Here is a 24588-nt window from a genome sequence, read left to right as displayed (position 1 = left end):
GGCTGATACACATAGGAACTCAAGAGACTTTGATAGCACACACAGGACCTGCACAAGTTCAAATCATACAAAAATCCCAGCAGGGAGAAAGGGAACTGGACACCAAGTCCCAGCTCTTACTGAGAAGCTGTTAGGAAGCGATTTGCAACCCATACCTGCTGGAAATGGAAAATCAACTTTCTCCAGGGGAGTGACCCTGTACTGGTAGTCAACCACACACACCAAAGCAGGCCCCGGGCCAGGAGTAGTTAGCCATGTTTTTGTGTGCTTTATTTATTTATTTACACATTATATAAACTTTTTAAATGAGTGAAAAATAATTTTGTTTATCTGGTTGGGAAGGTTACTTATTAATGCATGTAAAGGTCAGAGGCAACTTGCAGGAGTCTGCTCTCTCTCTCTCTCTCTCTCTCTCTCCCTCCCACCCCCACCACCGAAGTGGGTCTTGGGAACAAACTGGTTGTCAAGAATTGATGGCAAGCACCTTTTTACTTACTGAACCATCTTGCTGGGTGGTTTTGGTTTTTTTTTTTTGGGGGGGGGGGTGTTGGTTTACTTTGGTTTGCTTTTCAGAGACAAGAGTTTCTCTGTGTAGTCCCTTGCTGTCCTGGAACTCACTTTGTAGACCAGGCCAGCCTCAGAGAGAGTTCCACCTGTCTCTGCCTCCCTAGTGCTGGAACTAAAGGCATAGATCACTAACCCCTGACTGCTGGCCCCTCGTTTTTGCTTTTTGAGACAAGATCTCTAAGTTGCCCAAGCTGACCTTGAACTCACTCTTCCAATCACATAAACCTTAAACTGACAAGCTTCCTGCCTAAGCCTAGCAAATTGTTGGGATTACAGGCTCCTGTGTCACCAGGTCCAGGCAATCAGTGCTGGTTTTGGAGATTTAAGCATGGGAGAAGAGCGTCACCCGCTAAGCAGGCTGGAACCTGCAGCCCCCGATGTGTCAACAGGCATAATGGTCCTTCTTGCTCTGCACCACCAAGGACATGCCAGGTGTCGGGGCGGACCTGTACCCTGAGACTGAAGGGAGACATCGAGCTGCACCATAATCTGGGGGCTCCTTGTGGTGTTCTATGCCTTTCCAACTTGCCAGTCTTTTACTGACAATTTTCCCTCGATGTGCAGACAATACTTGTAAGCCTGACACACGAGACTGTTTGCTAGTGAAAGGTTGAGAATTGCCCAATAAGCAAACAGAACAAAAACAAATCCTGAAATTCAGAGTCAGCAGAATCCTCCTGACTTCTATGTGGATGCTATGCACATAGAGGGCTGAACAGGTGCAAAGTCGGAAGTCCTGCCCTGGGGCCTGGGCAAGCATAGAGAGACTGCTGCTATTTGGTACCAAGCCAGAACACAGGCCAGTTAGGCTCCCATTCCAAAAACCAGACAGAGTAGGACATGACCAGACCAAAAAGAAACTCAAGTACACCAAAGTGTCTGCTGTCCAAATGGACACGTACCATTTATTGCAATTATATGAATGGCCCCAGCCTGAGACTTGGACACTGTCTCACAAGCCCTCAGTTGAGTGCTGTCTCAGATCTGACCCCACCCCACCCCACATCACATCCAGCCGTACGATCTGGCAGCAAATTCTGGGATGAAACACAGGGCACAGATCTTTTGTCTAGCCGCGCCACTGAGCAGCCTAGCCAGCAGCTGGAACATCGCTGAGCTAAGTAAGCAAGGAGTCCTCAGAAGTGTCCCAGCAACCATGAGGGATGAAGGCTGTCCCAGGTATCTGCTCTGCAAAGCAAGCTTAGCTGTAGTGACCCCAGGTCAAGATGTGCTAGAGTCCCGATTACTTAAACCATCTAGAAGAACAGACGTCAGGTCCTGCAGAACCTTGGCTGAACCTACCAACTTCCAAAAGAAGTTTAGCCAAAAGAAAAACAAAACAAAACAACAAACCAGCGGAACCCTGGATCCAGGATCCTACCCCTCAGAGGACTGGAGGCACGTAGCCTTGAGCCAAGCTTCTCTGAGCTACCCGGGTTTGGGCAGAGGCTGGCTACGTCTGTACCACCAGCCCAGAGAATAAGAAGCAGAAACAGTAGAGTTCATAGGACTCCTTTATATTAAAGTTTATTACATCTGCAAAATCTACTGTACAGAACCCATTGGATTAAGTAGCGTTTTGCCAAAAGCAAAAGACTCTCACTCTTTGGGAAACATTTCTGACTCCAGCCTGGGAACAGGGCCACAGGAGCTGAAGGTGAACTTGGTTCTTGATGGAGGAGCCAGTGCCAGCCATACTCAAGATGTGTCTTGTCAACTTCCAGGAGAAAGGGTGACCAGAGTTAGTACCAAAGGTGGGAGAGTCTTGGACACCCTTGTCACCCCTCCTCCCAAACTATACAGTCTCCTCCCCTCCATCCCTAGACTAATCTAGGAGGAAGTTCTCACACAGGCTCTTCCAATGTCACAAAGGCCATGGCCCTGAGTCTATGCACACAGGCATGACTGGTCAAGAGGTGGCTACTCCATGGCATCCTGGGCTAGCCAGCCTACTTATGGGCCACCAAAAATGGGGCACCAAACAGATAGTCCATACCCTGTTGCACGCATGAGCGACAAACTCAGAGACAACACACAAACTAAGCCTACGTTTTGGTGTCCGGATTTGGTTCTTCTAGGTTAAAAACAAAAACGAAAATGAAAAGTCTTATTTAACCCCGATGCGGTCTCCCGAATGTAGATTAGGGAAGCGAGGTGGGGACACCAGTCAACTGACTTGCCTTACCCCAGAAGTAAGGTCTGCTGGGGCTCTAAAACAGAAAAATTAGAGGAAACATGTGCAAAACCAAGTTGTCTAAAGTAGACCTCCCCACAATGAGAAGTGAATTCCAAGGAGCCCTGGACTCCTTCCCTACCACAGCACAGCCAACCCTAATGGTCTCTATGGGTAAGTGCTATGGCGTGTCTGTTGAAGCCCCTCTCCTGTCCTCAGGATCCTCCAGTCACAATAGGCCATCTAGGTCCAAAGCAGTTGGGTTCCCTTTCTGTCCAGAGCTGAGTCTCCTCCCATTTGGAGAAGCCAAGTCAGAAGAGTGGACAACAGGCGTGGCTGTGGTAGAAAGACAAAATGCAAGAAACCCTCTGCACCCAAGCTTCTAGCAGAAGTCAGAGGAGAAGGAATTCCCAGCACACCCTGAGACCGCTCGGGCAGAAGGGTCTGGGTGCAGAGGAGACGGCACAGCGGTAGGGAGGCCAGGGCTTGAAGTTTTTCACAGAAGAGGCAAATGGGAGCCTAGTGAGTGGCAGGGGTTGTGGGGGGAGAACTATTTCCCCATCAGGCGTAGAACTCTTCCTGCTTGGTGGGTTTCTGGTAGGCACCGCCATTGGCTTGTTTGGGCTCCTCCAAGGAGTAACTGCCTTCGTCCTTCTTCTTCATCCGGTATAGCATGAAAGCCACCAGGCACACAGCAAAGATGAGGCCCACCAGGCCTCCAGCAATGACACCTAGGGAGTGGACAGAGGCAGGCTTGGATCGGTAGCTATACGGGGTCAGTGACAGTCTCTCCCCAGATGGACAGCACAGGAGGTAGTCTGGATTAGAGTCAACCCTCCTCCTTCCCCAGCCCAAGGCTAAAGATGCTGCACCCCAGCAACCCAGGCTACCTCAGAGCCACAACCTGTCTCCTCCTACCCATTTGAAAGAAGACTCACCTCCCAGCACTTCCTTCCTGTCCAAAAGGCCCTGAGAAGCACCTGTGGCTCCTTCATCCACTGGGGACTGATTCCGAAGGTCAGGCTCGACGCCAGCCACAGCTGTGTTCTCCCCAGATGTTTCAAAGGTGAAGTCCTACAGAAGGGCAGGTTGGGATCAGGTCAAGGCTGGAACAACGGCCACAGTAGCAAACTGTAGCACTGCCCTCCCTGCTGAGATTTCCCCTGCCACCTCATCAGGCATAACCAACCTATGCCAGCATCTGTTATGAAACGTAATCACACTTGGGACCCCGGCCAGCCAAGGCACAGATACTACCTCTAAGGCACAAAGCGCGCATCCTTGTACACAAATTCCCATGATGGTCTGAGACAGAAAATTCACGCCGGTGTAAGTTTAGGTGGCTCTTGAATACTAAGGAGCTGCCCACCTACTGATCTTGTAAATCAGTCTGTTTAGGGCAGGAGGAAGGTAGGACCCTTCAGGGTTACCTGTCATTTCAATGAGGACTATACTGTGCATTACAGGACAAAGGACATTAGGCAGCCAAGTACCAGGCAGTAGTGGCCACCCAGGAAATCCAAAGTCACTCACTTGTTCTCCAGAGCCCTCTCCTGCAGGAAGCTGATTGGTAGTTTCATCCTCCACAACCTCTTTGATGACAGAAGTGCCTCCATCCTCCACACTTGGAGGCTGATGGTCAGGTTGGCCGGGTGCTGTGGGAGCCAAGGTCTCGTGGAGGCCAGGTTGCACATCCCCGTGGGGATGAGACGTGACAGATGCCTGGGCCGTGGTGGCTCTGGCTGCTGTTGAGGCCTGTTGGGTGACTGGGAGCTGTGTGGTCTCCCTAGGCCTGGTGGTGGCCTCCTTCTCCTTGTCCCGAGCAGTGAAGTCAGGCTCTGCTTCCACGTGGGCCACGGGCTCTCCCTCCTCAGGCTTCTCTCCAGCCGGCAGGATAGAGGTGAGGGTGGCCTCGGTATCCCTGCTGGTGGGTTCTGGAGCTGTGGGTGTAGCTGTCAGGAGCCACACATCCTTCCAAGTGGAAGGTGTCTGCCGTGACAAAGTCATATCTGGCAAAGCACCTGCAGGGTCGGAAGTGGGGGTTGGAGAATGTTAGGGTAGCAGAGGTCTCCAGGTGTCAAGCCTGACATCACTATTCATGCCACATGAGGAGGCTGAGGCCTGAGTCCCCAAGGGTGAACTAGCCAAGGCTGGGCTCGATTTGAAAATTAGGCCAGAAAAGATGTTCTTTGCAGCTTCACCTGCCTAGGAGTAGCCTGTTCTCTGAACTGTGAGAAAGATCTCAGGAATCTGGGAAGGGATCCTGCTATGAGAATGGGCCAAGACACCAGAGCTGACAGGAGTGTAGCCCAACACGAACTTCTCTTCTACCCTTTTCCCCAAGGCCTAGGGTCCCAAGAATACACGGCTGCATTTGGCCTATCTTCCAACCCTTTGCCCTAGTCCCCTTCCCACTGCCACCTTGACTTCCCTTCTAAGCTCTCCCCACTCCTCTGGGAGACCCCTCTGGCTAGCTTCCACAACCCCCAGGGAACTGGTATCTAGAGATGGAGGTGAGAGCAAATCTATAGCTAGCAGGCTCTGTGCTTCCTGCAGCTCCCAACAGCCTCTGGGGCAAAGTATTCTCATCTCACAGGTGGAGATACCAAGGCTTGGTGGAGTGGAACTCCTCCAAGGGTTGGCTCAACTGGCTGCCCGTGGCCTGTTGAAGCCACTTCATTTCTCTGAAGGTTTGCCTTAGCGAGTGGCTTGCAGCTAGACACCATTCTTCCCTTTGGCACTGTCCTTCTGACTCCGAGGGCTAAGGATAGCATGGGAAAAGAAGGGGGGGGGGGCTCTTTGAAAGCTAGGTGACTGCCTGCTCACCACTCCAGCCATGATCTATGGCCACCTCAGTGTTCTGGGTCAGTCTTACCTGTGCCTGAGCCAGAGAAGTTGTCTGAGTCGTCCCCAGAGCCATCTTGGTCTTCAGGAGGCACATTTGCGGTGACAATTTGCTGAGAAAAGATAAGAAAGGGGTATGAGATGTGTCTTGGTCAATGCCCAGCGTCCCTGGGTTCCTATCCTAAGTAGTTGAAAAGGCTCATCCAGCCATCCCAGCCACACATGTAGGAAACCACTGCCTGTGGCTCTGGGGTTAGCTCTGAGAAACCCCTGGTCCTCCTCATATCCTCAATGCTGTAACAACAAAGCCTGGTGCCAGGCAGGGGAACAAGTGATGAGGACATTGTCCTAACCCCAGGGTGCCCAACCTGGGAACAGAAGCCATGATCTCTGTAAAAGCCATCGATTGATCCTACTATGAGAATCAGGTCAGTGGGGGCTTTTTTCAGCCCCCTCTACCCAACCCCCCAGCCAAACATTCTATTCATTAAAAGTAAAATCAGTGTCCTGCTGAGCTAGACAATGGGGTGTGACACAAGTCTCAAGTGTGAGAAGCAGAGCCAGGCCTGGGACAGAGGAGTTACCTGTGCTGAAGCAGCTCTGCTCACACAGGGTGGTCCCAGGCCTCATCCCAAGGCCTGTCCCTTTCAGCCACAGGAAGGACTGTATCCTGGCCTTCTTAGTGAAGAAAGGACAGGGTACCCTTTGGGCTAGGGACAGTGGAAGCTAATTCGAAAAGGCTTCTGCATTAAGGAGGCTCCAGTGAATGGGCAGTAGGCCTGGGATGGGTTCTCCTTGGCAACAGCAGCTGCAGGAATGTGGCGGGCCTTGCCTGCTCCAGCTCCAAGGGGCTGCAGGTGGCGGAGTGCAAACACAGTCCCGCAGGACGTGGACAGGAAGTGGAGCACCACCTTCAGCACCCCAGGCAGGCTGGGTCCATGGCTGCTCTCAGCACTGGTTCTAAGAGACCAAGGGTAAAAGGAAGACCTAGGTAAGGGAGTGACAGAGAAGGAAAATATGGGAGCCCTGTCAGCAATGAAAATAACAGAAATAACCCAGCTCTGTACAGACCATCTTACAAGGCCTCTGCACAGACCAGAACAAAGAATGAACTTTAAAAAGAAACAAAGTGTAACAGGAGGAATCATGCCTTTCCAGTCCTACCACTCAGGGGGAGGACATAAAAGATCGCAGTGAATTTGAGGCCAGCTTCATTTACATATGGTTTCTGGGCTAGCCTGAGCTATAGAGATTTTTGTCTCAACAAAACAGAAAAAGTACACAGTTCAGCTGAAGGCTCCTGACCTCTGAGTGGTAAGACCTCACTTAACCAATTGAGTGGCCTTAGGGATGTCACTACACATCTTACAGCCTCAGTTTCCCCACCTATAAAATGGTGCCAGCTCGAACGAACATCTGCACTACTGAATGGCCACAACATTTCTCTACAAGTAAAAAATCGGAAAACAACAACGACAAAAAAAACCCAAAATAAAAACAAATAAAGGGCTGGAGAGATGGCTCAGTGGTTAAGAACACCCGACTGTTCTTCCAGAGGTCATGAGTTCAATTCCCAGCAACCACATGGTGGCTCACAACCATCTGTAAAGAGATCTGATGCCCTCTTCTGGTGTATCTGAAGACAGCTACAGTGTACTTATATATAATAAAATAAATCTTTAAAAAAAAAAACAAAAAAAAAAAAAAAAAAAAAACAAATAAAAAAAACCCATACAGCCTGCTGATAGGTAATGAGTGTCTGTGCCCCTTGTTCTAAGTAATGAGTGAGAGCTGCTCATCTTGTGATGGGGGGAGGGGGGGGGGAGGTTCACAGGTCAGGAGAGTGGCAGACCAGCGTAGGTTGGAGACCAAATTTCAAGAGAAAAGGAGGCAGGGAGGAGCCAGCTCACCGGGAGCCCCTACAGTACATTCAGGGTGGCCTAGCTGAAGCTCACCATGGCCCAGGATGCTTCACCCAGGGACCCAGACTCTATTGGCCTCCGTCAGTGGAGTCAGGATGGCTGACGGACCCACGGAAGAAAGCTGCAGTTGCATAAACTCTGTCCCTTATCGGGTCAGTTTCACACTTCGAGCAGCCGCAAGGCCGGAAGTACCACTGAACTTCCTTTAGAAGTAAGAACAAAAGCAAAAGCAAGCTCTTCCCTCCTGCGACTAAGGTTTTGAGCCTAGACAGGCCCATCTGCAAGGACAGTTGGTTTCACTGTGGCTTCACTCCAGAGAGAGCAGCCACAACTCATCACGGCCCAGACCCAGTGGACCGGTGGTTCTCGCCCTTCCTGATGCCGTGATTTAATACAGTGCCTCGTGCTGCGGTGACTTTTTTGCTATTTCAGAGTTGTAATTTTTGCTACTGTTATGAATCATAATGTAAATATCTAATATGCGGCCCCACCCCCACGCAAAGGGGTCGCGACCCACAGGTTGAGAACTACTGCGGTAGACACTCGCAGTTCCCTGGGGCCCATCCACAGAGCAGTCAGATGGCATCCCTTTATTACACATCAGCCCACATCCTGTATATACTGCCCCAGATGGTACTCCAGATTCCTGTGGTAGCCTTCTCTGTGGCTGCCTCCTTCAGTGATAGAGTAGAGCACCCACCCACCACACAAGGAGTTCATAGCTTCCTCCTCATTCTAGGTCTCAACTCCATTCTCTCCTAACCCACTGACTCCCTCCGTGGGAAGGAAAGCTGGAGATGGGGTAGAGGTCCCAGATCCAACTAAACTAGCCCAAGTCACACAAGTGCAGATCTTGGCCAACATGGGGTAGCCAAGGCTGCAAAGATATACTGAAGTCCAGGCAAGAACACGGCGGCTAGCGTCTCTTCCTTCCACAGAGAAGCCCCGAAAGTCAGAAATTCCCCAAAAGGGAGGGCTTCTCTAAAAGCTAGAGAAAACTGGGTCTTCACAGGGAAACAATTTGTTCCCCTGGGTTTGCTCAAGCTTATCCCTTTGTGATCTTGTTTACGCAATAAGCTTCTAGAATAAATCTCGGCTGAAACCAGTAAACCAGGTCCAGGGCAGGGAAAGGGGGGAGCCCCTCTAACCCCTGCTGAGGAAAGAGAAGCAGCTCCCTGAGTGTCCCACCCACCTCCATCCGCAGCTGGGACCTTTCATGATGGCGTCACAGGTGAGGAGAGAGGAAGAGACTTCAGTCACACAAGAGAAGAAATGGGGGAAGAAAATAACTCCCTCTGAACCATGGCTCCACAGGTCCCAGCCGAAGGAGTGTCTGATGTAACGGTCAGGTACCATTTAGAACTCTGTGTGTTCCTACGAGCCCTCTCAGGATCTCTTCTGACCCGGGTCCTTCCAAGATCGTGTGGCCATGGCTTAGAGATGCCTAGGGATAAGAAAAATCCCATCGAGACACCTACCTCCTGCCACTCGGGGAAGTATAGGTAAGCCAGTCTTACCTTTCACCTCTGCAGGCCTTCAGAAAAGCACCTGCCCGCCAAACTAATCAAGGATAGAGAGCAAAGCTGGCTCAGTAGGTAAAGGTGCTTGCCACAGCGGGATCTTGAGATGCAAAGTTTGATCCTGGGGCTCAAGTGAAGCAGTGAAAAGATTCCTATAAGATGCCTGACCTCCTCACGAGTCTGCTGTGGTACACGTACAACACACGGATACAGATATGTATGTACGTACATGTACACACACACACACATGTATATATATATAATATATAATGTATATATATTATATGTATATATAACCTCATGGTAATAAAGATTTCCATGGTTTGTGCCATCAAACCTGGGGCTACTTAGCTCCCTCCTACTGAAGCACAGAACATGGAAACTGACTGACTTGAAAACCCAAAGTTAGAGGCTTGATTTATCTAGAAGGATCATGGAGGTAGATATAAGGGGAGTGGACACACGGCAAAAGAAAAAAACCAGTCGACACATCTGCTTTGGGCATCCCTGGAGCTGGAGAGAATTCTCACCGCTCACTTTGGTTCCTACACCTGCCATGCAGCTCCTCAGGTCCTGCTGAGGTTAGCATCTCCAATAGGTAAGGAACAGCACTTCCAGGGTGAAGGACCTACCCGAGGCCATCAGCCAACAAGTGCCCCCTCACGCACGCTGTAGTACATCCTTTCTTCCCCATTCCCCAGGCCTAAGGACCACCTCCCCTGGCTGAGCGCATCTGTTTCAAGGGAAAATGGCCTCGGTGTCTTTACCCCAGCTTCAGCACCAAGAACAAGATGAGTGCTTAGCCCTGCCTAGCAGGCCAGCTGGGTACCAGCACACACTTGGAAGGTATAGAGGAAGCAGCATGGGTCAGGACATGATACAGGAGAGAGTTCACCTATACTTGCAGGCCATTGCCAAAGAACGAGTTTGGAGCTGTGGGCAGAGGGAGGGCTGGGATGCTTAAAGGCAGCCTGAAGCCACTTCCTGCCAGCACCCACAACCACACTGACTGGAAGGAAGGCTACCCTCTGTGGTAGTCACTGCAATCTGACGGGCCCCACATCCTGGCTGCCTGAGGCTGAGGCTGGTCTGTACCCCAGCACCTCGTCATGACATCCTGAGTATGGAGACACATCAGCTGTGTCACAAAAAAAAAAAAAATCATGGTACCAAGGGGCTGTCTCTAAGGGGTTCCGAGATTACTAGCTTTTTGGAGAGAATCCCCACTGCTCCATACCCTGGGAGTTGGCAGCCACTGGGTACAGAGACCTGTGGCTTCCAGTCAGCACCCTGGGACATTATCACGTACAGCCCTCCAGAAGCTTAACTGACTCCAAGGGGCTGTCGACTTTTCATTTTCAGGGTAAAACATCTACCTCCAAGCCTGACAACCTGAATCTGATCCCCAGGACCCACATGTAGGAGAGAACTGACTTCCTGAAGTTATCCTCTGACCTCCACGAGCCTGTCCACGCACACAGACACGAATACTCACACATACAGAACAACTTGCCATGAAAGAAAAAAAACTTAAGCTCACAGAATTTTGATATTAAATGGATCCCTTCGCTTCAAAACATCTGGACTCATCACCTGGAAACCTGGGGGGTATGAGCTAGGTTAAAAATTAGCCTGGTGTTGACCCTAACAAAAACCACAGCATGTACGTACCCAGTGCCCCATTCCAGGGCTTCCAGGAGACGTCTCAGAGACTGGGGTATGAACGGACCACTCACAAGTCTCTAATTTGGGCAGTGCTGGGAAAGAGGTAAAACTGTGGGTTGTCTGAAGCTGCCTGGTACCATAACAGAAGCCCCAGCTTCTGTGGGTGGGAGCCGAGTCATTGAATCAACAAGTCCCATTAGTCACAACATCCAGTGACAAAGAGCTGCTGTTATCAAAGGAGGTGGGTCACAGCCATTCCCAGGCAGCCTGGACCCCAGCTAGTCAGTCCCCCACACACACCTGTTCCGGGAGCCCAGGCTTCAGTCACACGGTCTCTGTCCACTCAGCATGCTACACCAGGAAGTGCAGGGATACATCCCCACCCCCACAGTCACGCCGGGATAAACACCCACCGCTCTTCTCCAACCAAGACTCCATTCCACAGCAAATACCCAGGGGCTTTCAAGCAGGTCCACAGTATGCAAGAGATCTACCCCTATCCCAGTGTCTTGGTCAGACCTGTGGATCTAAGGACTACGGGCTACTGCTCTCACCCTGAGAATCCACAGCTCTGGGGTACTAAGAGCTCTGAGCTACAGCACTCACCTCCCTCTGTACAACTGGCCACATGACCTGAGCATGACATCCAAACTGCCACCTGCATCCAGGGACCCCAAGAACTATCACAATGTCAAACGACACTTCCCCCTCAGGGGCCGCTGTACTTTGAAAGTAGTTACCTGAGGAGGAAAAGCTCCACTCAGAGGAGCCTTTCCCTGCAATGGTTAGGAACTCCGGAAGGCAAGGCCTCTACTCCTGTTCCCTGACTGAATCCAGTGTTCAAAGTCAAAAGAAGCAAAAGAGCTCTGTAAGCTAGCGCCAGTAGCAAAGCATCCTGGGAAGGCTCTAGATCATTCTTTACTTCTAATGCCTTCACTCTTAGCAGACAAATACTATGGTACCAGGAGGGCCTGCTTCACCAAGGAGAGGAGGGAACATTCAATCTTCCAAAGGCCCTCGAAGCCACCAAGAAAAGCAAGAACCTCCTTCCTGCCAGAGCCCACCAGGAACAACCTTATTTTCCCAAGTAGCTGGCTTCCCAGCCTACACACTAGCTGCCCCATGTGTAACCTGACTGACGTCAGTGGGAAGATACTGGCTCTACTGAGCTACCCCAAGGGCTCCAAAGGCAGGCCTCCGGGGCAGCTGTCCTACTAGGTCTCCAGGAGGGCAGGGCGGACAGGAGAGAATGCGGCTATCCTGGTAGCTCTCAACTCGTATCCTGTGTCCTACAGCCTAGGGGTCTTGACTGCTCTCATTCCCACAGTCACCTTTTCTTCCAGTCCTAGCTGAAATGCTGGGTGGATTTTTCCAGAAGCTTCTCCAACAAGGCTCTCTGGGGCAGTCCGAGACCTAACTCAACTACCTCTACACTGGGTGTCTGGGCAGCTCCCTCTTTGTCTCTGTACCCCTAGTGCTGGAGGGGAATGAAGTGACCTGAGTGGATAATTCTTTTATGGTGCTCACAGTGTGTGCTGATAGGTGACCAGAGATTCATGCTGGGGTGATGCCTCGCTTTTCTCCCAGGGAGCTGAGAAACTGTAAGGAGGCCTCAGGACCCAGAAACCCCTTCCTATAAGCCACCTCCAGAAGGGAGGGCCCCCATTGGTGCCTTCAGGCAACACCCAAATTTCCGGCTGACAGGCACCGTGATTTATCAACTTTCTCTCTCTCCACCAAGAATCAAGCTGGGACCTGCAGAGAAGTGACTGGTGACCCAGCAGGCAATGAATAAGAGGCCCAGCCCAGGGTGGGGCCAAGGTGAGGACAACACAGGTAAAGAGAACTGTTAGCTGCCTAGCTGGGGAGCACAGGACCCAAAAAACACCTCCAAGGCCCAGACCCTGGTAGCACTTCCACTGAGACAGTCAATTTCCCAAAGTCCCCCGGGAGACACAGATCACCCACATCCCCCACCTCAGCCATCCCTCCTGCTGCTCCACGGTCCCTGTATGTCTTGGGGATTCTTGGAAACGGGCTAAGTGTTAAGACAGTATCTTTTCTAGGTTTTAATAACTGTTTTGTTTGGTTGGTTTTTTGTTTGTTTGTTTGTTTTTTGGGTTTTTTTTTTTTTTTTGTCAGTATTCCCTGTTAGTTTAACACCAGATGGCCAACCAAAGTCAATGCCACAACCATGTTGGCCAGCGCCAGCAAATTTGCCTGTACCATTCCTCCAATCTCCATACCCACTACAGGTCAGTGTCCCATGAGTACCCAAATGCCCACACCTCCTGATGGGGCTGGCATCTGCCCTGCAACCCACATGCCAGGACTAGTCTCTGAGCAGGCTCAGCTGAGAGCTGGGTGTGGAACTGGAGCTGGAAGACCAGTTCCTCAGCAGCTCCCCCCTGCCAGAACCCAGCCAGGACAGGCAGGGCGGGATTTCAGGCAATGTGGAGCAAGGGCACCTGGCCCTGGCCCAGGCCCAGCCTTTTGCTAGGCACTGTTCCTGGAGGGAAACAGATAGGACCCATTCCCCCAGATTTGCCAAGCCAACTCTCTTCAAATCCTTTGGGCCTGACCAGCTGGATGTACCACGGGAAAATGAGAAGACCCAATATAGTGAAAATATATGTCTTATAATCTGGACTACTATACCATAGGACTTTTTACAGAATGATAGCAAGTGGGCTTCCAGGGCCCAGCCCACAGCTTTGTTCTCTGGCTGGGAGCTCTGATTCACCTTTAAGGGACAACCAGATACAGTGGCTGGCAGCAAAGCATTATGGGCCAGAGGACTGCTGGAGATGCCCAGAATCAAGATGTCTCTGGGAAATAGCCTGTGAAGATTTAAGGGACAGCAAGCCATTCTTGCACTGTCCTCCCAACCCCCATCATGCTGACCCCACACTATCCTAAAAAGAAGCGAAGGGTCTCCTAGGTTTCTTCTGGGCATATATCTTGCTGGTCAGAGCCAAGGGACTTGAAGAGAGGTGGCTGACAAGTCTGGGGGATAGATCTTGTCTGGAGCAATATAGAAACCCCACCGTTCTTGCTTCTGGGATATAAACTCCTAGTCTGTCAGTACCCCCCCCCCAAACTGCTACCTAGCTGATTCTAGACTCAGTGGGGCATGGAGCCTGACATGTGTGACACAGAAACTTCTCATGGCCATTCTGTCCCTGAACTGGCTAAATAAAGAATCCCCAAGTTTCACTGAAGCAGAAACTACAGCTTTCAAGACACCTGCACCAGCCAGGGCTCCAGCTGTGAGGCTGGGGACAGGGCTCTAACTCTGATCACCAAATCTCTCTTCTTAGTGTCCCTGTGGTTGTGCAATACCCTTTTGAAAATTAAAGTGCCTGTGGGAGGGGCTAAGGGGTGCTAATCAGTCACATTAGAGCATAAATCTGTTTCCTATGGGGGGAGCGGCTAATTCTGGAACCGGGGCCCTGCAGTTGAGTAGGGGCCACAACAGATGGAAAAAAGATTATAAAGGGACTAGAAAATACAAAGAACAAATTTCTTTAACCTCTGTCAGAATGCGGGTTGACAGTAATACCACCCCCAGGAAATAGACTTAATGTTGTCCTCTTACCCCTTGAACTACAAGATGCCTGTGCATCTTGAAAAGGCACCTAGGTCACTGGGAAGCAAGAACATGCTGGGAGTGGTCCCACAGCAGGGTGGGCTAGCCTGAGGTGTCACTCAGAGGAGGCAGTTTTTGAAAAGGTGAGTGGGTTTCTCAGTTCCTGGGGTGGACACAGCCCACACAGGAACAAAACAGCATAGGCCCTTTCTCTGACATCTCACAGTCTAGATAAACTGGAGGCCTGCACAACTCCACCACAGAGGTGGCTTAAAGGGAAATGGGGGCAGGACCCAGCAGTCTAGTCCTAGAGCCAGTACTGGGTAAGAGAAGCTAAGGACTTGGACCCAGGTTGTAGAGCACTGGAACCATAGAAGTGGCGGGTCTAGACCTTAGGAAATCAGCCATTCCAGCCACTACTTGTTGAGTAATGTGCCAGGTACCGGTCGGAGCACTTTCCCTGTATTGGCTAACTTATCTTCAAAACCACGTTCAGACCATAGGGCCATCTTGCAGATGTAGAAATTGAGGCAAAGGGGACAGTCCCTTGTTTAAGGGCACATGCCCATCAGAGTGGAGAGAGGCCAGTCAGGTGTGCTCTGTCAGACCCCAGCCACCATCACAGCCCAACCCAGAGCCCTCACTCTCCAGAAGAGTAGCCTTTCACTGTCGCTGAGTGGGGGAGGGCAGGGGCTCACACCCACCTTGCACTCTGATCCAGCTATGTTGGTGTCTATAGAAAAACCTGCTTCCTCTCAGGGTAACCCTCAGTCAGAAGGTCCAGGCACAGGCTATGGTGCCCTACAACTGAAACTCTGCTCTCCGAGCCCCCACCCAGGTGGCCCAGGTGTCTAGTTTTCCCTTTTGCCAGCCCAGCCCACACTGCCCAGGCCAGGATCCAGTCTCATACAGAGGCTTCGTGGAGATGAATGTCTGGTCTGCCAGGAAAGGCTTAGACTTCGTGGAAGGCCAAAAGGCATGTTTGTAGACTCTATGACATCAACACTAAGTACTGGGGCAAGACCAGAAGGGCCATTCACATGAAGACTCGGTACCCTCCTACTCAGGCCCATCCACTTCGGGGGCGGGGGGGGGGGGCTGCACACAGTAGGCCATGCTTAGTACTCTTAAGAGACTTGCTCCAGTCAAAGAGAGCCTGAACCACTCCACATACTACTTCATTAGTCTTTTCAAAAGCCCTTCTAGGCAGGATATGAGGAACCCCATTTCACAGGTGAGGAAACAGGCCTAGAACTAAAAGGTTAGGTGCAAAAATTACATAAAAACCGATAGAGCCGGCATGTGGTCCAGGTGGGCCAGATTCTCCGCCATACTTCTCTCTAGCCTAATCTGGGTTTCCATCAGCCAAGATGAACTAGCCAGCTAACATGCTAGGAGCCCCTTACTCAAGCCCTGGAGATTTGAGTTAGCTTGGACTCTCGAAGGTAGGCTGACTCAGACGTCCATGGGAAGATGGGTGGCTAGTACGCCCAGCCTACGTCTCAGGCTCATCGATGGTGTCCTCATGACCATTTCTGGGACTCTACAATCCAGGCCTGCCTTCTCCTGGGGGTGGGAGAACAGAAGGAACACCATGCCCACTCGGAATGCCCTGGATCCCCTTCAGCTATGCCTTTGGAGCATGCAAGGGCAGGGAGGCGGGACAGAACCCAGAGACTACGGCAGCCTACAGACGACAGCCTATAGACCACAGCCTACAGACCGAGCGTAGGGGCCAGAAGCAAGGGCTCCATTCCCTCCCCAACATGCCATTCTAGGAGAGATGTGATCCCAACACTGCACCCTCAGCCCATACCCACACACCCCCTCAGTGTCTGTCCTCTGGGAGAAGCTGGAGTGACATCAACCTCCACAATGGTCTCATAGACTCCACAGACACTCTACCTCTGGGGCCCTGCGAGCCCAAACCCGACCCCCATATCCACTGGAACTCTCTTAAGAGAGGGTAGCTCTGAGGCCTGGGTGTTTCTGCTTATACTTCCTGATGCCCTACCTGTGGGACTTGTCCACGCACTCCCTAATACCCAGGAAGCCTGCAAGTCTAAAGCAGCAAACACGCCTGTTTTGCAGTCTAGGCTCCCGACTGGATTCTATGGTTTTGCAGAATCTGAGGTAAAACCCTCCAGGTGGTTGGGAAGAGACAGGTGGGGGCTGGATCACTAATGCCCTTCACCGTCACTTTCTCTGGTCTGGCTTCATGGGCCTACTCCAAGGATGGGCATTCTCCCTTGGTGCATTTCCTGCACCCCCAGCAGGAACTCTAGGCAGGTTGGCAGCTAAGACAGATTCCTCCTGGGACAGCAGAGACACATGAGACACCCACAAGTCCCCATGACACAGCCAGGACGTGACGAACACCTGAAGTCATGAGCTCCCTTTGCCTCTCAGTCCCCCCCCCCCCGCTTCCCGGCCTGTCTTGTCTCACCGCCCTGCCCTACATCATGCCAGTGGGTGCCAGTGGGTCAAGGTAGGCTGGGCGAGCCTCCAGGGAGGACTCATGGGGCCTGGCATCGTGACTCAGCTGATGAACACAGCGATAAACACGCCCACCTGCCCACTGCCCCAACCTGCCCGGCACTGCTTTCATTCCTGCTGATGAGCGGACCTTGGGGAGGGTGCCAGGATGCCTGGGTGTGGGTGCAGAGAACATCACCTGGCCTCCACCCCCAGCCTGACCTTGCCCAGAGGCCTCATCCAGCCTGGTTCCCACAATGAATGCCAAGGGCACTGATCTGAAAAACTGCCTCACCCCCACCTCCAGAATGGTCTAATTCTGAGACCCTTGGAGCAGTCAGTTCTCCCTGCTTAGTCTCCAGAAGGAATAAAGAGAAACCAAAAGAAGCTTGTGAAGCCCTGCAAGTCACCTTCACCATCCCAGGCCAGCTCAGGACTTCTAGAAACGGAGGCCCCTGAGCAGATTTCACAGGCCCAGAGGATCAACTACTTACCCAGGGCCACAAGAAGTCAGGGACAAAGCTACGACAAAAGAAAGAATAATTTGTGCAGGAGTCTAAGGCCGGGATACAAAGAGCACCAGACCTGTAGTTAGGAAGGGGGAAGTCACCAAGAAAGAAAGGGAGGTAGCGGTTTCCCAGGTTTCCCAGACGCTTCCACTGCTGCAGACGTCAAAGGGAAGTCAGGCAGGGTGAGAAGCCAGCAGGACTGCAGCCCCTGAGCATGCCTGTGTACCTGAGTGCACACACGGTTGCAGGCCTCAGGTGAGTCACTGAGCAGAACTTTTCCCAGGACTGGAGGCCAGAGGAACATATCCTCTCTATATAATTAGGCAGCCCACAAAGTCATAAACAGTAGGAGACGGGAGACCCTTGAGAGGCTCCCAGAGGAGCCACCTCTAGAGGCCTCTGAGTCCCAGAGTCAGCAGGAAAGATACCTGAGCAAATCTCCAAAAGGAGTGCTAGACCGCCACCCTGCCTCAACACCACCACACCCGCCTGTCACTGGTCCAGAGATTTCCTACTGAGCTCTCTCCAAGTCCTGATAAACTTGCCTCTGCTTGTAGGCTCCACCAGACCTCCTGACTCCCCAAACACACAGCTTACAGCAGGATGTCCCGCCTCCAATACCCACCCCTGGTCAGGGTTTCTCCAGCATCAACAAAGGTTAGTAACCTGGGAAGCTCTTGTAGAGCAGACAACAGCATTCCACACAGGCAAAGCTAGTCGTCCCAGAGCTCATTGTGCAGGGACTTCCAGCATCCATCTGGAGCTGAATTGGCACCAAGTTGAGGGTCTCACTCAGAGAGCCTAGTCTTACAGTCTGTACCTGAAGCTACCTGCTTATGTTAAAAGGACAAACAAATGCCTGTGCACTTTGGCAGTTGTCAGGGCATTCCTGTCATACTCAGGACAACAGAAGGTTCTAGAAGGTTCATTCCCACCTAAAACCCAGCCTCTCCTGGAATAGCCAAGAGGAATATGACGCCATGCTGACACTCTGCTCCAGGGCACAAGGTCCTGGAGGTGAAAATACTTTCTACAGACTTCCTGTTCCAATAGCTTCCCTCTGCACACACTAAGGCAGGCTCTCAGGGGGAAATTTTAAAAACCTAACACTTCAAAACCAGATTGAAGGGGGGAAGAAAGGCAATTAGGAAACAGTATATTACGTGTGCGCTTTGGGACTAGAAATAATTTAATGTCCACAATGTCTGCCTAGCACACCCTTCCACTGGAGAGAGCCAGGGGAGAGCACAGCTTAGAAGCCAGGAGTCTTGTATCCCAAGCTACCCACTTGTGGCCTTGAAGCCCACCTCCCAGGGCTTACAAAACTCTACCAACATCTATAGGTATATCCCCCGAGCTCAAGATTAAAGACGGCATAAGCTGGGTACCACACATTGGGGGATAAATGGGGGGTGCAGCAGGCAGGCACTGCCCAAGACAGGTTCCTCAGTAGTCAGTTAATAGTGTGTGAACTTTATGTAGCCCCAGGTGCCCACTGCCCGCTGTCAGGACCCCACTGCTGTCGACTGAGTTCAGCTTTCAACAAGTAGCTCTTACCTGTACCCAAGCAACCACCAGGTACACACAGCCACAGCCCAGGGTGTTGCCCAATACCCAAAGGCACAGTGTAGGCCACAGGCCAGCTAAACAGCTACTCCGTGCAAAATGCTCACAACCAGGAAGGAGTGTCCAAGAAAGATCTGCAAACCCCAGGCAGCCCTTCCCAGGATTCAGCCAGCCCCCATGCACAAGCCTTCTTGGCCGTGGTAGACATTTGACAACTCTACAGTGTATTCACACACATACATAGACGTAAACATACGTGAGCATTGGAGCACACAGGTGAGCATGAGCACACGCAAGCATGCACAAACGTGTGCAGTTGTGTGCGCGCACACGCACTCAAGAGATGAGGCAATGATATAGACCATAAAGGCTTAGGAGGAAAAGCTAAGTAGGTCTGTAGTAAAAGTAACAGGGCCCCCTCCCCCACCGCCAACAGGCAACCCATAAACGTTAACCCTAACTATTATCAACAGCCAGCTTCCATTGCAGAGTACTTTCGCACCATCTCTCATGAAATGAACATGCAAATGAAAGAATGAGGGCAGAAAGAACCGGTGTGGTGATGTCTGTTCTACAGATGGGGACAAGAGTTGGAAGTGAGTCACTTGAGAATACGTAGTAAATCGGTGGCAGGGCTGAGCTTCCGTAGGAGGCTCTGCTCGACCCAGTGCTGCTTCTAACCCGCTGTTTCTACGTAAGGGTGTTAGACTATGTAGAACTCGAACTAAAACTCACACTGAAGAGATGGAGAAAGGACCGAACCCAAGAGTCACAGTCAAGGATTAAGAGTTCAGCTACATACGGTGGCTTGCGTCTGTGATTTCAGTACTTTGGAAGCTGAAACGGGAAAACTGCTAAGAGTTCAAGGACTACAGAGTGAAGATCGGTCTCAAAACAAAAACCAACAGCCTTCAATTATCAGTATAGACAGTGAGCTAGTCTTGTTAGTCCAGGGTAGCTGGAGCCGGTACGTCACCGAGGAGAAGAGACTGCCGAACTGGAACTCAAGCTCGTGTGTGTTTCTTGGAATTGTGTGCATCTGACACTGAGGGCGTTCTCTCGGCTCTTTGCCTGGCCAATTCCTCTTCATCACTCTAGGACCAGAATGGTGGGGTTAGCAGCGCCCTGACACACACACACACACACACACACACACACACACACACACACAGCAGCGGTCTCAACAGAGATTCCTAAGGGACATCAAAGTCACACAGTCTGAGAGCTACTCAAAGGTGAGATCTTTGTGTTTTTAAGAATTGCAACCAATCTGATTTGTTTTTCCAGTCTGATAAAGGAAATAAGTTAGAATTGAACAGAAAAGCTGCCACGCTCGGCCACACCAGTGTCAACTCTGGCTGCCAGAGACTGAGAAGAAAAAGAGAAGCTTAGAATTCAAACCACCAGGCACTGGGACACAGTGCTCTTCGAGTCACCAAGAACTTGGAGACTGCCTGACCTGGTGCCATACAAGGAGGAGGGCCCAGCATCAGGAGGGAATAAATACACCTGGCATCTTATTGTTGAGGATAACGAAAGGAAATAAGGGTTTCAGAATCCTGCTGACTACTTTGTAAAAGTGGGGTACGCTGGCACACACCTTTAGGCCCAGCACGGAAAGTCAGTGGTAGGTGGATCTCTGAATTTGAGGCCAGCCTGGTCTACATACTGAGTTCCAGGACAACCAGGGCTACACAGAGAAACCCTGTCTCAAAACAAAACAAGGATACTTTATAAGGAGTCGATTTTGAACTCACTGAAAAAAAAAAAAAAAAGTCTGGCTACCATGATACATTCTCAAAGGACTTCAGGAATCCAAAATTTTGCTGCAGCAAAGGGGGGAGGGGGAATCTAGAAAGTACTGAAAAAAAGAAAAACCTTTCCCATCATTCTTTCCAGTCCCTTCTCCCCACCAATGTGTGTTAATGAGGTTTTATTGGGGCCCATCAGGAGCCACAGGTAGGTTACAACCAGCTCCACCCTCCCCGGAGAGCCAAAGCCAGCAGTGACATCATCCGAGCCCAGTGCCTCTCCCTCCCTCCCCCCTCCCCCGCCCCCATTCTGCCAGACCTCAGGGGAAGTGTCTATACTAGTTCAAATGATTACGGTAAGGGAGAGGAAAGAAAGGGAACAAATAGCAAGTCACTATTCCAGAGCAAATAACCATTTCTCCTAGTCTATATAGGAGAAACAAAAGACAGGGGACACACACACTGAGGGACACTTTAGACAGACCTGTTTCAGTCTCTGGGGAGAAGTTGCTGGCAGCCTCCGGTCCCAGCAGCCTCCCAGCAGCCTCCCGTTGCCCATTCAAAGACAGGCACCCAAGAGCACCCCCTCTCTCACTGGTCCCCAGGGCTGTTCTGACCTGCTTCCCACAGGAGCTTAAAGAGGGACCAGCTCTCTGGCAATCTGTGGGTATGTGGTGCTCCCATTTAAAGTAAATCCCAGCCGCCTCCATTTTTCAGGAAAAGGGGAAGTTCTGAATAAGTCCTCACTCTTACGCACCCACTTTTCACCAAACATGGATTTTTTTTTTTTTTGGTGGAAGAGATAAAACAAACCAAACTTAATAAAAAAAAATAACAAAACTAACATTTTTGCCTCCAAGTGGGAGTCTGGTCCCAACAGTCAGGAAGTGACCTGGGGGCTCAGCTCAACTTCTTCCTTCAGGAAGCCTTCCATTGAGAGAATTCTACTTCCTACACCTTGTGTCTCCCTAGACGGGTCAACCTCCCAGGCCAGCACACAGGAAATTCCCGGAAACACAGTCCATAAAGAATCGCCACCTCCAGTTTTATTAATGAGTGCTTGAGGGGCCTGGGTCACAGGAATATCTGCCTCTCTAAAGACACCAGGCAAGGGGTTGGGGATTTAGCTCAGTGGTAGAGCGCTTGCCTAGGAAGCGCAAGGCCCTGGGTTCGGTCCCCAGCTCCGGAAAAAAAAGAACCCCCCCCCCCCAAAAAAAAAAGACACCAGGCAAGAGATCACCACACCTTTCCAGATCCTGGCTGGAGAGAAATTCAGTGCTGCATGCATCTGTACTGCCCCAGTGAGGCCTCGTGCTGGGCCTGGAGAATAGAGCCGGAGGTAATGCCAGGCGGGCCAGGGAGGCATGCCAAGTGGCTCCTCTTTCTTCTCCACAGTGGTAACTATGATTCCAGGCATAATCTGAGTCCCACAGAAACCACAACCCTCAAGAACAATTTCTTGAACCTTAAAGCCAGGAGTGCACCAGAGACTCAGTTTGGAATTCATTTCCCTCCCTGATTTGGCGCCCCATGGGCTCCAGAGTGATGGAGAGAGCACAAACCACCTGGCAAGGAGCGAAGGCAATGCCCATTAGCAGTGACTGGGGACGTGTCCAGGTGCCACTTTATTTGTACACGACCTTGGTATCTACCGGCGCTCAACTCTCCTTCCCTGTGCACGTGTCTGCCTTTGCCAGGACTATCGAAGTTAAGCAGACCAGATGTGGCGGTGGGAGACTGCCACTTCCGGAAGGGATAAAGCCTGAGGCTCCGCACCTCGCCTCTGCCTCCCAGGGCTTGGGCAAAGCCGCCAGTGGAAAGGACCCCCGGGACTCGACCGCGGGCGCGGGGGGATAGGGGCGTGGACACCCGGAGGGCAGCGCTGACACCTGGCGGCGACCCAGGACCCGGCCCACGTCAAGGACCGGCGCTGCGGGGCGGTTCCCAGGGAAGGGTTACAGGGGCCGAGAACAAAGCGCCCCCGTTGGGGAAGGCGGGCTAGCGGACGGCGGCTGGGGCGGGAGAGCACCTTCTGGGGTACCCTCGACAAGCTCTTTGTCGGCCAAGTCGCTGATTAGATAGACCGACCCCCGCCAAAGGTGGATGGCTGCATCCTACCCAGAAGCCTCCCCCCCACCACTCGCCAGCTCCACGTTCGTCCCTCTTTCCCCGCGGCCCTACTGGGCGGGCCAAGGGACCCGCCTTCCCTACGCGCGGCTTCAGCACAAAGCCGAGTCGGGGGAGGGGAAGAGCCGTACCGGGGTCCACTCGCGGGGAGGGTCCCCGCGCGGGCCATGCAGAGGAGGCCCTCCGGGGGACAGCACAACTTCAGCGACCCCCAAAGTTGGGTTCTTAGCTCCTTAGCGTGGTGAAGCCAACTTCCCGGAACCTCCCGCTGCCATCTCGGCCGGGCTCACCTGGGACAGCCAGAGAAAAGCCCAAGGTCCCCGCGCCACCCTCTTGTGTCCCAAGAACAGCCTTAATCCCGTCCCTCCGGCAACACCGCACGTCAGCCCCCCTCCCGTTCCCGCGTCGGCTCCGCTGAGCCCAAACTTGCCCGGGTGCAAAGGACCGAGCGCCCGGGCTCTGCGGCGCTGGGTGTGCAGACTGCAGTCTGGTTTGAATTAGGGTCTATGGAAAAGGCATTGTGGCCATGGCCACTGCATCCCTCCGGGACACTGGCGGAGACCAGGCCGCTGAAATGGCCAGCGAGACAGCAACGGGAGAGAGCAACTCCAGGCGCCGCCTAAGGCCGGCGGACTCAGACCCATGTGGAGTCGTTTTACTTAATTGAGAGCGGAGAACCAAGGGAGGTTCCACTCTGCGGGACGCCGGGACCTCGAGCTGTGGGACCCTCGTGGCACCCACGGACCGTGGAGGAACTGGAACAGGAGTCCTCATTTAAGGGCTCACCATCCCTGGATCCGCCAGGCAGCGCGGGAAGAAGTCCCCGCTCCCCTCCCCCTCCACGTGCTGCCGCCTGCATGGCATCGGCGAGTGGCGAGTCCCGGCTTCCCGCCGCCTTCTAGTCCTGCCCCGGGCCACACTCACCGGGAGGGCAGGCTGCAGGCGCAGCGCCAGCGCGCAGAGCCAAAGCCAGAGCGCCGCACGTCTCATGCTGCCCGGACCGGCGGCGGGAGCTCGGCGGGCTATGTGGGTCGGAGTTGCCGGTTGCACGGAGCTCCGGGCAGGCTCTGCTGATTGCTCTGCGCTTCGCTATCCCGGACTCCTGCCCGGCGCGCTGCTGTCCGGAGCAAGGGCTGCAGGTTCCGTCGGCTGGAGTCAGCTCTCGACTGCCAGATTCCTTCCTCAGCGCCAGGCTCTGTCTCCTCTAGCCCGCACCTCTCCCGCCGAGCTCCGCCTTATAATAAACCCACAGGCTCTTTGCTGTTGCAAAACTAACCGCCCACCCCCAACTCCGCGGGCCTGGGTAGTCCCAATCTCCTCCCCTAGGGCTCCGCCCTCTGGCCTGCCCCGCCCCTCGGAGCGCCCCACCCCCCGGGATCCAGCCACACCCCCTTCTACGCCTCCTAGGATCGAAGCCCACCCTACTCTTTAGCTCCTGCGGGTCTGAGCCCCATCTTCCTCCCCTGAGCAATCTGTGATTCCCGCGTCGCACCTTCCTTGATGCGTGGCTGATGCGTGGAGACCCAGGTGCGCTCGCTACTAGGACCTAGTCCGAAGTTCCGAGGCACTGCCCTAGAAAAGGGCGATTGTTAGTTCTGTATGCGCGTGCGGCTGCAGCGCCCTCTGGGCGAGGACACCCTGGGATCCTCCAGGTGAGTGAGATTTTGGGGGCCACCTCGGAGTCCCACAGCGATGAGGCTGTATATAAACCGAGGGACAAATGTATGGTTCCCACCTCCCCACAAGCTGAGGATGAGGGGTGGGGGGGTAGAATCTTGGAACACTGGTCCTTATCCACAAATTGTTGTGAACTCCAGGCCTTTAAAGACATGCGCACTGTCTGGAAGAGCTGGCTTTGTTATTGTTGTGTTTTGTTTTCT

The 24588-nt window shown here is 52.5% G+C and overlaps 1 protein-coding gene across 1 annotated transcript; it reads right to left on the bottom strand.

The window, feature by feature from the left end:
• Positions 1–1443: 1443 nt before the first annotated feature.
• On the bottom strand, positions 1444–23906 carry Sdc1 (syndecan 1). The gene is made up of 5 exons (NM_013026.2): positions 23633–23906; positions 5616–5697; positions 4274–4761; positions 3679–3814; positions 1444–3471 (listed from the first exon to the last, which is right to left on the bottom strand). Exons 1-5 carry the CDS (start codon positions 23696–23698, stop codon positions 3302–3304), a joined length of 942 nt encoding a protein of 313 aa, NP_037158.1. The 5' UTR covers positions 23699–23906; the 3' UTR covers positions 1444–3301.
• Positions 23907–24588: the final 682 nt, after the last annotated feature.

This window comes from Rattus norvegicus, chromosome 6 (assembly GCF_036323735.1).
Source record: "Rattus norvegicus strain BN/NHsdMcwi chromosome 6, GRCr8, whole genome shotgun sequence".
Classification (NCBI taxonomy): Eukaryota; Metazoa; Chordata; class Mammalia; order Rodentia; family Muridae; genus Rattus; species Rattus norvegicus.
The sequence above is the reverse complement of the archived record's forward strand: the minus strand, read 5'-3'. Positions and strand labels throughout refer to the sequence as shown.